This window comes from Pygoscelis adeliae, unplaced genomic scaffold (assembly GCF_000699105.1).
Source record: "Pygoscelis adeliae isolate BGI_AS28 unplaced genomic scaffold, ASM69910v1 Scaffold436, whole genome shotgun sequence".
In the NCBI taxonomy this organism is placed as follows: domain Eukaryota; kingdom Metazoa; phylum Chordata; class Aves; order Sphenisciformes; family Spheniscidae; genus Pygoscelis; species Pygoscelis adeliae.
In genome coordinates, this window is record NW_008825051.1 from 1,709,801 (window position 1) to 1,722,793 (window position 12,993).

A 12,993-nucleotide genomic window follows, 5' to 3' on the forward strand; every position below is an offset into this window, starting at 1 on the left:
ATTCAACCTTTTCAGTTTGAAACTTTTTAGAAGAACTTGTAATTACGAGTTACTGAGACAGCTCAGAAATTGGGCGGATGCAGGCAACACACCCGTTATTAAATTAAGATCATAAAATGGGAAGATAATAAACAGTAGGCAAGAAGTAAATACAATGAAACTGAATGAGAATATCTTCTAGACTTTAATTGTGATTTTTTATTATTACTATTTGCCTGCTTACAATTTTTACCTCCGTGCTGCAACTTTCTCTGCCCCAGATAAGAGTTTGGGGAGAAGTTTGAGCAAACCCAGTCCCACTGTTTGCAAGACCAAGCAAAAAAAAAAAACCCTAAAAAAAAAAAAGAAGTTAAAAGAAAAATATTTCTCTTGCCAATACAAAGAGAATTGAAATCAGCATGGAGGGGGCCCCCGGGTGAAGTCAGAAGTGAAACTACAAGAGCAGAGGGGATCATTCCCGTCTCGGCTTTTCCAGTCAAATCCCGTGCTCACGCCTGACATTTGCATTGGGCTGATCAACCTCCTACCTGGTTTCGTCATTAGTGTTTGTTACTAATTAGTATTTGGGAGGCACCTAGTGGCTTCACGGCAACTGGGAACCTGCGGGAACACGAGCGGTGAGAAATATTGTCAGCTGTTAATTATCCCCGGTACCGCAGGGATGGGCCCTGGGAGAGGGGGGTCACTCCACACCTCCGTGGGTGGGACGGGAGGAGACCCCTGGCTTCGCCTGGGGCAGTCAGACAATGGGTGAGAGCGTCTCCTCTGCAGCTGTAATGCTGTCTCGTGGTGGAAGGTCCTGGGTGTCCTTGCCCAAGCACTGTGATCCTGTGGTACCATGGCCCTCGGTGATGGTGTTCGCTGGCTTAAGGTCTTCCTTGACACGCGTCCTCTTTGGGAGGTTCGCCACCAGCAGGGAGGGGACATGGCCAGGGGGCCTGGTCAAGCTTGGGTGATGCTGTTTTCCTATCTAGAAACCGCTCTGATTTCTTTTTAGGCTGAGCAACCATCTCCAGCAGGCATTTATTTGCATGTGTGAATGTGGTGGAGGTGCTCGTGTGGGTGAGGTGGCTGCGCAATAAACCTCGTGAATTTTGGTCTGCTCAAACACGCTTCGGACATGGGACTTCAGAGCAGCCACGTGGGGAATGACGAGCTCCCTGTGTCCCCAAGGGTCAAGCGCTGGGATACTCTGTCTGTCTGAGGCAGGGGCACTGGGGACAGATCGTGTCTCAGCAGGTCACTGTCACCTCGGCACCTTCCCATGAGTGAACCTGGGAAATCTCAATGTTAAAATAAGTCTTTCTAAAGCTGGGTTTCAATAATGCGTATGCCTGGGAGTGACGAGCACCTTCCTCTCATACTGGAGACTTTCCTGTACGCTGCGTTAGAGCCCAAACAAGATCACTGGTCTTCACACCGATGGGTGGTCCATGGGCTTTTGGTACCACCACGTCTCAGATGTCCCTATGCTCCAGCAGTGGAGGTGTTGAGCATCACCTGCATGTGCCCCTGGCATGTTTGGTTTATACCCATCGTCAGCGCCTTCATCATCTTTCTTGCCTGCTGGAAAGCTCATCCCTGGCTTGGCAGGAGCCGCGCGTGCTTCTGCGGCCGGGATGGGAGTTGCTGCCTTTTTCTTCTGATGACCTCAAGTAGAAAACACTCGGCTATTCTCATCTCGGAGGGTTCAAAAATCTCAGATTTTTTTTTATTACTGTTGGGTTTTCCCCCTTGCCGCAGGAAGAAGCACTGACCTCAGCCCCTCTGCATGCTGTTTTTTCCCGTGGCAAGGCTGCAGCTGAGTAAAAGGGCAAAATTCCCCCGGATGCTCACGAATAATTTTGATGCTACTATTTTTTAAAGCTGCCGCCGGCATCCCTGACCCGCGTCTCGGCGGTGTTGCCTCACAGTCAGGACAGGGGGTGTTTGCAGACCACACGATGGGCATGGGGGGATGGGGGACCCTCGCTCCTGGGGCTTGGCTCTGCTGCAGGACCGGAGAAGATGCCTTGGGTAGAGCTCAGATTTCCTCCTTGCAGATATTTTTTTTTATTATTATTATTTTGATTGTTTCTTGAGGGGAAGCTGCAGCTGAGGAAATAGGCAACGCATTCCTCCAGCCCACGGAACTTGCTTGTTCCCTGGTGGAAAATTCATCCCTTTTCGGAGGCTGCCCTTACGGATCTGCAAAGGCGAAGGGTGAGGATGGGACAAACCACAGCAGTCTAAAGCACTGGAGATCATTTTCCTTTGTGCAGGGGATGCCCTGGCTCTGGGAAGCGCCCAGGCACGGGTCCTGCTCAGCTCACCCATTGGCTCAACGTTGCTCCGTGCTTTTTATAAACTTTGGGGGACACTGCTGAGCTTGGGGGGGTGAGAAGGACAACAAAAAAAAAAAAAAAAAAAAAAAAAAAAAAAAAAGGGGCACGGGTGTATGTATGGGTCCTTGTGCTCAGCAGATGTTTTGGTATGGTGCAGGGCTTCTTTTTTTTTTTTTTCCTCTTTAATGAAAATTAAATAGGAAACTGCCAATGTCTTGCCCTTTGTTTAAAAAAAAAAAGGGCAAAAAAAAAAAGCACTTCCTGCATTTTTTGTTGCTCTGAAGTTAATAATAACAGACAGCGCAGGTAGGCAGGCCTGCAGTTATTTTTATGGCGCATTCCTTTGTGAGACCTGTTTTCAGTTGCTTCTCCTGTTGCCAAATTTTAATTATTTGGGGTGAAATTTTCCATGCTGGGTGCTGCTGGCTCGTTTCTAAACTATGTGTGTTTTGTGTTTCACTGAAAATTATTCAGCTGTCTTTGGGAAGACGTTCAGGGAAAGTAGGTTGTGGGTTTTGGTTTTTTTTTTTCTTTTTTTCCGCAGGTAAAACAAACAATTCAGCCCTTTTACAAAGCATCTGGAGAATAACCCTGATTTTTTTCCCCTGCTCTGGGGGAGGAGCCGGGGCGAGCGGCTTCTGCTCCTCCTGCAAACCCTGGGCAGAATTAGGGGTATCTCCCCTCGGCAGAGCCGGGATGAAGTTCGGAGGCAAATCACGGGGGGATGGTTGTGTATGAATAAATAAATGGATTTAAAACCTTTTCCCCCCCTGGGGAAGGCTTTGGCGGTGGCGGATGGGGGGGTCCTGGCACCCCGGTCCCGTGTTGGGCATCATGCCCGTGGGAGCGGATCTGAGCGTGGCGTACGTGGAAGCAAATCCAAGTGATTTGAATAATTGTTTTTAATCATCATTTAAGTGATCAGGCAGAAAGCCCGTGCTTAAATCTTCTGAAATCTCATTTAAGATTTTTATGGTTTTTAGTTATTTTGTTGTTTCGCAGTAACTGTTAAAATGTTGGGGTTTTTTCCCAATATAGTGTAGCCCTTTCTATAAACATGCATTTCTCAGGTCAGTTATACATCTGCTTGGACTCCTAATTTTTGACACTTTATCCTGTTAGGAGATGTTGACTGGTACATTTCTTATTTATCACATGATTTACTTTTTGCTTATGACTTGAGTTGAGGAGCATATGGCCAGAAACCACATTCTGCTCTTGTGCATTTTAATTTAATAGATATTTATTAGCGTTAGTTAAACAAAACTACCTTAAACGTACCCAATACGTACAAAAGCAGCTTTAGGGAATCATATTTTGAATTGTAAATTATTTTACATGAGAGATTGTATGGCTAATTATCCAGGCCGTGTTTCAGAGCCCTGCGTTCGTCCTCCCCTGCTCGCCGACTGGCAGGCAGATGCAAACTCTGCTCCTCTGCTTTTTCAATTATAAATGAAGAAGTCACCGAATTAAATTATCTGGGTAAACTGGTGCGCAGGAGATTTCTCTTCGCCCTTCCCAAAGACGCTACTTTGTCAAAAGCTGCTCTGACCCATTTCGGCACATTCTGGCTGCTGGCGGTTAAATGGTGATTTCCAGCAATTCACCGCTTCAGCTTGCTTAGGATATTTGTAGTCCTTAAATACCACTTTTTAGAATTTAAATGCAATGTTTTATTTTAAATGGATTAATAGCATGGCCTGCAAAAGGCATCATCCCTTCACATTTCATTCCAAAATGGGCTTACTGCAAAATAAAAGGAAAAAAGCTTATTTCAGCCAGATTTTAAAAATCGTGTACGTGTCGCCCAGTTTTTCCCTGTGCTGAAGGTGACCCCCGAGCAGAGCGGGAGAGGAGGAGGTTGCCTTTCGAGTGGGGTCGTGGGCTGGAGGCCGGGGTGGTGCCACCATGGGGCGGAGATGTTCTGCTGAACATTGAGGTGGCAATTGCCCAGGCTACTCCAGGGGGGTCGAGCTGGGTGCCGTGGCCGGTTCTTCGGGCAGCCCCATCCTGCGGCACAGCGGGTGCTGCCACCTGGCCAGGTGCCGAAGACACGTCCACTGATTTCGTAGTCTGTCGGTCTTTGATGTCGGAAGTTGTTTTTGAGATTTGCTTTGCGATTGCTGAGGGTCGGAGCCACCTAACAGGGTCCTGGGCGTCACGCCACGGTGGCCCTGCCTCTTTCCATGGAGACCTGAGGGCCATCAAATGGCTCACTTAGGTCAAGTTATATACACTTTGCTGAAATATTTCCTTTTTTATTAAGCTTGTAATTGTGTTTGTTTTGCAAAGTTTGAGGAGAACACCATGGCGCGTCTTTATTATGCTTTTTCTCCTTCGCATACCGTGTACGATCAGAGGGAATTATCTTCCTGCGCTTTGGCTGGACACGCCACGGTCTCGGGTAGTGCGGGTGCTGGTGATTTATGATTAAATCATCTTGCAGCCTTAGGACGGGCCGGGATTCGCTGTGCTTGGCACTGCACGAGTGCTGAACTAAACAGAGCTGTTCCTGAAGAGTTTGTAACCAAGACAAATTGCTGGCACAGAAAATTTGCCAGTTAATTGCATGTGTGGAAACTGGAGGAGTGTGTGAAGGTGTCTCCTGGTGGCGCCTTTGGTGAGGATGGGCTTATTTAAGCATCCAGAAACCTTTAAGACAGCTAGATCTGATTTCATTCAGACTCGGCTTGCTGTTTAGGTCTAAAGGATCCAAACTGGGAAGTCAGTCGTGGGCTTGCAGCAGCCCAAAAACAATCACGCCAGCTGTGCCCATGTCCGTCGGTGGGTTTTGAATGTTTCCCCCATGGGAGATGCCCAGGAGATGCCTCCTCTCCAAGAGCATCTTGAGTGGTGTGAAACCATCTAGATTGAGAGCTTTTACCTCTTGCGGTTCCTTTTTTTTTCTTTTTTTCTTTTAAAATAAACTCCCTAACGCTGGTGGGGTCACACCGTTGCACCTCCCTTTCTGTGCTTTTCATGCATGTCTTGTCCTTTGCACTGGTATGCGCTACGTCCTGAGAGAGGGGAGTCCATTAATTGCTCATGAAAAGAGGTCAAAAAGCAAAAAAACGGCATTATAAAAAATAAAAAAAAGACAGGGGAAATCAGGCAGGGCAGACACACAAAGAATGGGGAAGATAAGCAAAAAAAGAAGTAAATAATAAAATTGCGTATTGGCCCCAGAAGGTGCCATGCAGTCGGTTGGTGATGGTCGGGAGTTGCAGAGGCTGCAGTCACCACGTCATTTATTTCCAGCAATTCATTCGCTCAACTCCAAATACAAATATGAAAAGGAACATAAAATGAATTGCATGCATGGTCCTTCACAGAGTAATACTTGTGTTAGGTTGGGCGGTAAATCACATCAGAGACACCAGCTAACACGTGTGTATAACCAGGAATAAAATACGGCATCGGGACATCGATACGCTTCGTATCAGGAGCACAGTCCCTGCACGACGCGTTCCCAAAATGAATTTATATGTAAAGAAGTTCTTGCTTACATGGAGGATGAATGACTTCGCAATCGCAGACAGTTTTCCAAAGTTGAGGTTGGCTATGTGCTTCCCAAACTCAAATGTTTTAACTTTTGGTAACATTTCGGTGACATTTGGTGTTGCGGCTGCAGTGGTCCTGCAGGTGATGTGAAGGCAGAGTGGAGGCTGTGCCTTTAGCTTTGGAGTCTGTATTTTGCGGCTTTCACGAGCACTCATCCAGGCGACCTTTATATTCAGCGGGCATTTTTCACATGGAATTATAATTGCAGGAGCCTGGGCAATTTCTCTTCGATGGGGGAATGTGGCTCGCAGGGTGACTTGCGAGGTTGGGTTGTGCAGAAAGCTTTTTAAACGGATGGGAATTGTAGCGTACCCCATCCCTAGGGGATCTCGGATAACACCGATGCCCCAGCACCCCACAAGGTTTCTGCCCGGGCTGTATATTAAGTCTCCTCCCCCCCCCCTTTTTTTTTTTCCTTTTTTTTTTTGTACACACAGATCTAATCTTCTAGAAAATGCCCCGAAGGTTTGAGCAATCTACCAGTTGCAGGAACCCATAAAGCTTTTTTTTTTTTTCTTTCCATTGTGTAAGCATGACAAATCATTAATTTTTGATTGATTGCTTTGAATTATGGGTGCTCTGACATCCTTTCTGTAGCTGAACAGCTGTATAACAAATGAACATATCAGTGCTCACAAAAGATTGGAGATCTAACAGAAGCAATTACATTGTCAGCTCCTCCCTTCTGGCTTTTCCCAGGCAATGGAGGGAGGAAATTTTTTAACAGAAATTCCTCAAGTGGCTAACAATAATAATAATAATAAAAAAATACTTTTTTGTAATTGAATTAGATTTTTATCTCTTCATTTCCAGTGGATTTCTTAAACCTTCAGAAGCCAGGATGTGTTGCTGCTTTGTGTAACTCGGAGAATCTGTTTGAACAAAATTTCAGACAAAGAATTAAAAAAATAAAATCAAATTGCAATTTTTGGTTGCTATTCCTTTAAGAATTCAGAATTGCACCAGTGCACTAAATGTGACCTCCATAACTTTTAAATTAAGAATTTATGCTGGCTTGAAATTTATGAAATATTTCAGCATGAAAGAAAGCCTTTTTCCCTCAGGAAAATTGAGCAATAAATCACAGCACTCTCGATTTACTGCCCTACAGCAAGCCAAAGATAGGATTTTTTTTTTCCTTCCCCCCTTCGTTCTGAAAAAAAAAAAAAAAAAAAAAAATGTAATCATATAAGACAGCTTAGCTGCTATCCTCCCACTCTCTAGAATTTTTAATTTCAGCTGTTTCTGCTTGGATTTATTTCCAATATTCCTGCTCGGCTTTTCAATTTCCTCAGTTATTAAATTTTAATTCAGTGCATTAGCATTTAAATTAAAAAAGGGTTTATTTTATCGAAATCGTTGGCTAGCCCCCATCCTGCTGCACATGAATTGCCTGTTTCTGCCATTTGCACAAAATGTGAAATGCAGCTAATATCTTTTAACTTGTATTTGCACAAATTCAGAAATAAAATTTCTGGGTTTGGAATAATATTGTCTTTCCAAGGAAGCCTCTCATCAGAGAGCCAGGGCAAGGAGGCAAAAAGGAGGAGACCCTGGTTTGTCCCTGCTCAGCCCCTTCTAACAGCCCAGAGGGGCTCAATTAGGCAATTCATTGCTAACGAAGGGAGGTGCGCTGGACCTGCCCCTCTAATCCAGGAGCGGGGCCATCTCAGCTTGGACACAGCATTGAATTTGGCTATTTCTGCCTTATTTCTCCCTGCAAATTGCGTATTTTTTTTTCATAGGAGGGTTTGTTACTTTAAACTTTGGTAAAGTGCAATAAAATAATTGCACAAGAGCAACTGGAGGGAATCGACTCAGAAAGTCGCCTCCGTGGTGGGGCCGTGTCTGAAATCTTGCCGCAGCCTCCTGCAGACCTGGGTTTCAGCGCACGACATGTCCCACCAACATTGAGCACAGGGCATGTGTGTAACTCAGAATGGAAAAACCCCAGGTATTTTGGGTGCAGCTTGCTTGCAGGAAGAGTTTGGAGGGCAGTCTTGCCTTGCTTAACCTAAACAGCCTTTTCTTTGATGTCTTTTGCCCCCTTAGGCCGACGAGAGCAACAGCAGTGGGCGGAGGAGCTCTTCCAGCAGGTAGGTGGATGGTTTTCTCTGCTGGTATGGGATGCGGTGGGCAGATGCGGCTCTGCTCGGATGCTCTCCGTCTCGGAGATGGGTGGCGAAGGGTGACCGCATGAGAGGGATGAGTTGGGAGCTGTTAGAGCACAGCGTCCATACACCGATTTTTGGATTTTGCTAAAAAGATAGATGCAAGAAGGATCGTTTTGGCCTTGGGGGCTGCGTGGAGAGGCGGTTTGCATGCAGTGGGGGGTGGTACGACTGAGTCCCCCCAGCCCTGTGCCCATGCCACGGTGCAAAGACCATCGCAGGATGAGGTTCTTTGATGGAGACCTTGGGCCGTGCTGCGGCAGTTGAGTGCAGATTCCCCTGCTCCCGTGCAGGAGGAGAGGATGGGGGTGTCCTTCAGCCCCCTCTGATCCCACTAAGGGGCATCTCTGCAGCACATGGGTGGGTACAGGACATGTCAGGTCCCATGCAGGGGACTCTGCTCCAGGTGTCCTGTTTGCTGCCACCCTCGGTGTGCGTGCCGGTGGGCAGGGTGCCTGGGGCATGTGGCAGCCCCCCTGTCCCATGTGTCCCGGCAGCCCTGTGTGGTGCGGGAAGGAGGCACGCAGTCCCGGCGTGAACAGCAGGAGGAAAGCCCGGCACAAAGAAGGGGGAGGTGATGAGGTTGGGTCTGCCCTGTGCTGTGGCCTGTCCATCTCTTGCTGATGCTGTTAGGGCATTTTACCTTGCTGGGCATGCTGGGAAGCACTAAAGATGGTGCTTCTCAGTCCCTCTCCATCCCTGGAGGAGCAGCTGGCAGCCTGGGCTGGGCTGGCGATGGGGAATGTCCAGCCCTGGCATCGGTGTGGCTGAGCTGCACCAGTGCTGGGGTTACCAAAGCAGCCCCCAAAACCCAACAGCATCAGGTGCACGGTGGCTTCTTCCCCGCCAAGATGGCTGCATTTCCACGGTGGGTGGGCGATACTCGCGTGGGTGCTTCCAGCAGTCAGGGGGACCTGCTGGAAAAGTCTCCTGCAGCATCCACTGTCCAACATCTGTATCTGGTAGAGTCAGTCCAGAGCTGTGAAAGCGTGGAAGAAGGGACAGCCTTCCTTCTTGGCCAGGCACAAATTCCTTTTAGTTGGGTTTCCTCTGCAGAGCAGTGTTGATGTGCCGGGCGGTGCTGGGGAGGTGGTGGGAGCCGGGAGCAAAGTGTGGCTTTGGTGACAGATGGATTTACCTGGTCCTGTGCGTGCTTGAAGCTGGTTCCTGGTTGTCAGCCATCCACAAGCAAACTGGCAAACTGACCTTCCAGGTTCAAAAGGTTTTGTGGTAAAAATAGGTGGAAATGTAGGAGATTAGGGATGCGAGGCTGGAAATGGGGGCAATGCTAAGATGCACCGTTGAGGGGAGTGCGTGGCTCAGGAAGCGGAGTGTGCTGCAGAGGAGCATGGAAACATGCACGAGAGTTGGAGAAGATGGTAGGAAAGTCAGGGAGGTCCCATCACGTGGTGGGACGATGCACAGCTCGTTGAGGGGACCGCCAAGCACCTGAGGCACGTTTGTGGGTTACATCAGCATGGACGGGGTAAGATGGACACCAGAAAACTGGAGCCAGTTGGGCTGCTGAGGGAAAAAATCAGCATGGTATGGGGGACTCCACCCCACCCTGGCATCATCTCCATCAGCATCACCTGCCCGTTCCTCGGCAGGGGGGCACGGTGGTGTGGGCAGCCCCTGAACGCCGCAGTGGCACAGGCAGTGAAGCTGTGATGGTGTGGCAGAAGCCACTGTCTCCGCATTGTCGTGATCTGCACGGAGTGAGACCACCATCAGTGCACCCAGACAAGGTTTGCCGGTCGCCGCTACTGGGCTCAGCGCCACTCCCCTGCCTGGGGCAGGTCACCGGTGCTGTGTGGAGCAGACTCCGGTGAGTCACAAGGCTTTTCTCCGGGCACCCACAGCCCTTGGCAGCGAAGCAGCAAGCACCAGCGCTCCTCTCCAGCACTGGCTGCCTCCTTCACGGCTCGAGCTGCATTTCATGTCCCCCTCTTTGCATTGCCAGCGATACCATCTCTCCGCTAACCATATGCCAGAAGACCCTCCTGTTTCCTCTGGAGACTTTAAAGTGCTGCTGAAGTTTTATCCATCAGGTGAAACACATCCTTCCACATTTAAACCCCGCTCTGTTCTTCTGATCTCCGAAACGCTGCAGTGCGGGTCCTCCTCCCGCTGCTGAATGTGCACCGAGTGCTCCCCACCGTGACAGCTGCAGTCCCTGCCCGGTGCCCCGGCTCCGCCGCTTGGCGTTTCAAAATTAAATACCCTCATTACCAGCAGCTTTTTGGTATGGCAGCGCTGGCCGGCATTGACCGCCTCTGGGGTGCCTGCTGGCTTGGGCTCGGCAGGGGTGGAAGGGTGGGCAGGCGGATTTCGGCAGTGGGGAGCAGCACCAGCATCAGGCATCTTATGCAGAGGAAAACATCTCTTTTCCCAGTTTTGGGGTGGCTCGTCAGTGTGGTCCGGCAGTGCTCCCTCTCGGGACACTGGGAATTAGCCTGAACGAAGCGCTGGAAGGAAAACTGGGCGTAGGCTGAGGAGTAAAAGGGGAAAGGAGCCAGGCACCACTTCCTTCCCCTGAATTCTTTATTCTGACTTATAACTCAATTTTGTAGCTCTCACTGGAGGGTTTTGCAGAGCAGGTGGTCAAGTGCGTTCTCCATGTGGGGGCTGACCCTTCGGGGTGTCCCCTGTGGGCGTCCTCCCTTCCCGGGTGTGCGGGAGGTGCCCTCGGCGCTGAGTGCCTGAGCATCCTCCTGGGTGTGAGCAATGGCCTTCCCAAAGGTGGGTACCCGAGCACCCATTGGGGTGGCAGAACTTCCTTCCATTATCACTGTTATTTTGTACCCACATAGAGAAGAAGTGTAAGTCTGGCCATCACTTTTTTCTTTTAGAAAATTGGAAACAAAATCCACTTCAGCATCTACCTGATTGAACAAAAGATGGTTAAAAAAAGGAAAATGACCAAGTCTGTTTAAAAAAAATAAAATGGAATAAAAATTTAGTATTTCAGGAAAGCTCTACCAGTGACTGAAGGTTGAACTTTGGCTTTGACAACATCTGTGAGGCTGTTAGCGGCCGGAGATACAAGGTAGATGTTTTTCAAAGTTGTTGCTGCTTGAAACTCTCACTAATTGCAAACTATCAAGGAAGATTTTAATGATTAATTTATGTCAGTAAAAAATAAAAGCAAAATAAGGTTGCCAGGACAACTTTACCTTTCCGCAACTTTTTTTTTTTTTACTATAGCGTGCTTTTTTTTTAATTGGGGGGCCTTAGTATTGGGTCGATCCTATTTTTATTTATTTATTGTACTAAATTGATTTTATTCTGTTTCACGTAAATGTTAGAAGCTCTGAAGGCACAGGATTTTTATGATCTTGTCACCCCCACAGCTCTGATCGGGCCTGACTGCTGCCTTTGAAATAACACGGTTCAGTGTGAGCAGCTGTTTGCAGCTGAGAATTAGTGGTGGCAGAACGCACTCACTGTTCTCCTACCTACCAAGTCTGTTTAAAAAAAATAAAATGGAATAAAAATTTAGTATTTCAGGAAAGCTCTACCAGTGACTGAAGGTTGAAATTTGGCTTTGACAACATCTGTGAGGCTGTTAGCGGCCGGAGATACAAGGTAGATGTTTTTCAAAGTTCTTGCTGCTTGAAACTCTCACTAATTGCAAACTATCAAGGAAGATTTTAATGATTAATTTATGTCAGTAAAAAATAAAAGCAAAATAAGGTTGCCAGGACAACTTTACCTTTCCGCAACTTTTTTTTTTTTTACTATAGCGTGCTTGATCTTAATGTGGTGGCCTTAGTATTGGGTCGATCCTATTTTTATTTATTTATTGTACTAAATTGATTTTATTCTGTTTCACGTAAATGTTAGAAGCTCTGAAGGCACAGGATTTTTATGATCTTGTCACCCCCACAGCTCTGATCGGGCCTGACTGCTGCCTTTGAAATAACACGGTTCAGTGTGAGCAGCTGTTTGCAGCTGAGAATTAGTGGTGGCAGAACGCACTCACTGTTCTCCTACCTTATTAACTTGTGTGTGGTTCCTGTACCTCACGGAATGCTTATTAATGGGAAATTTTAAGAAGTGAAAAGAATTATTAGGAGCATAGAAAAAACCCCTTCCTTTAAGGGAGCTAGAAGAGAGATGGCTGTTTGCCTTGGAGAAGGTGACAACTAAGAGACAACATGACAAAGCTGTGTGTGTTTTTGAACACTCCAGAAAAGGTAGATCAGAGACTTCTTTCTTCCGTTTGCAAGAATAAAAGAGACAGTCGACAAAATTAAAAGGCAGCAAATTAAAAGCCAATAAAAAGCAGGATTTTTTCTTGCATGATGGGCAGTTAGCTGTTGGAGCACGTTGCCAAGAGTCGGGTGCTCGAGTGGGGCTCAGAATGGACTCAACTGGAAGATGGCATCAGTAGGTGACCTGGGCTCTTGAGGATGAGGCACGTTGCCTGGGGATCAGTTACCTTGCTGCTGTCTATTGGAAAGTTTCTTGAAGCTTCTTCTGAAGCCCCTTCTGCACATGATGGACCAGATTCGGTATCACTCACTGGTGTGAGTCTGTGTGACAGTCCTGGAGGGCTTGGAGGGACGAGAGGGCAGTGTGGGAACAGCGCTGGGAGCTGCAGACCTCGGGGTAATCGCTGGGAGTCTCCATAACGCTATTGTAAAACTAACTACTTACCAATAATTAATGTCAGCATTCAGATGGTGGGCTCTGGATCTTGACAAGAAATAATTGAAAAACCAAATGTGCAATTATGTCTGACAAGCAGCGTGTGCTTTTCTTGGTCACCAGAGCCTTGTGTAGTCATGTGTTAGACACGGTTTTATATAATTATTATTGTTTATATGGTGGGTGTCAGAGAAAGGAAGAATTTTAGTTTCAAGTCCTCCGTTGGCTATTTATTTTAAAGTCATTAGATTTGTTTTCAGACTTAACTACGCTTAATGTGC

At 47.4% G+C, this 12,993-nt stretch overlaps 1 protein-coding gene across 1 annotated transcript in view; it reads left to right on the plus strand.

The window, feature by feature from the left end:
• Positions 1-12,993, plus strand: part of LOC103918964 — a 213,847-nt gene that overhangs the window by 181,139 nt on the left and 19,715 nt on the right. Inside the window, exon 4 of the mRNA XM_009326392.1 lies at positions 7,941-7,984. Within this exon, the coding sequence (XP_009324667.1) occupies positions 7,941-7,984 (44 nt within the window). The remainder of the gene's footprint in view (positions 1-7,940; positions 7,985-12,993) is intronic.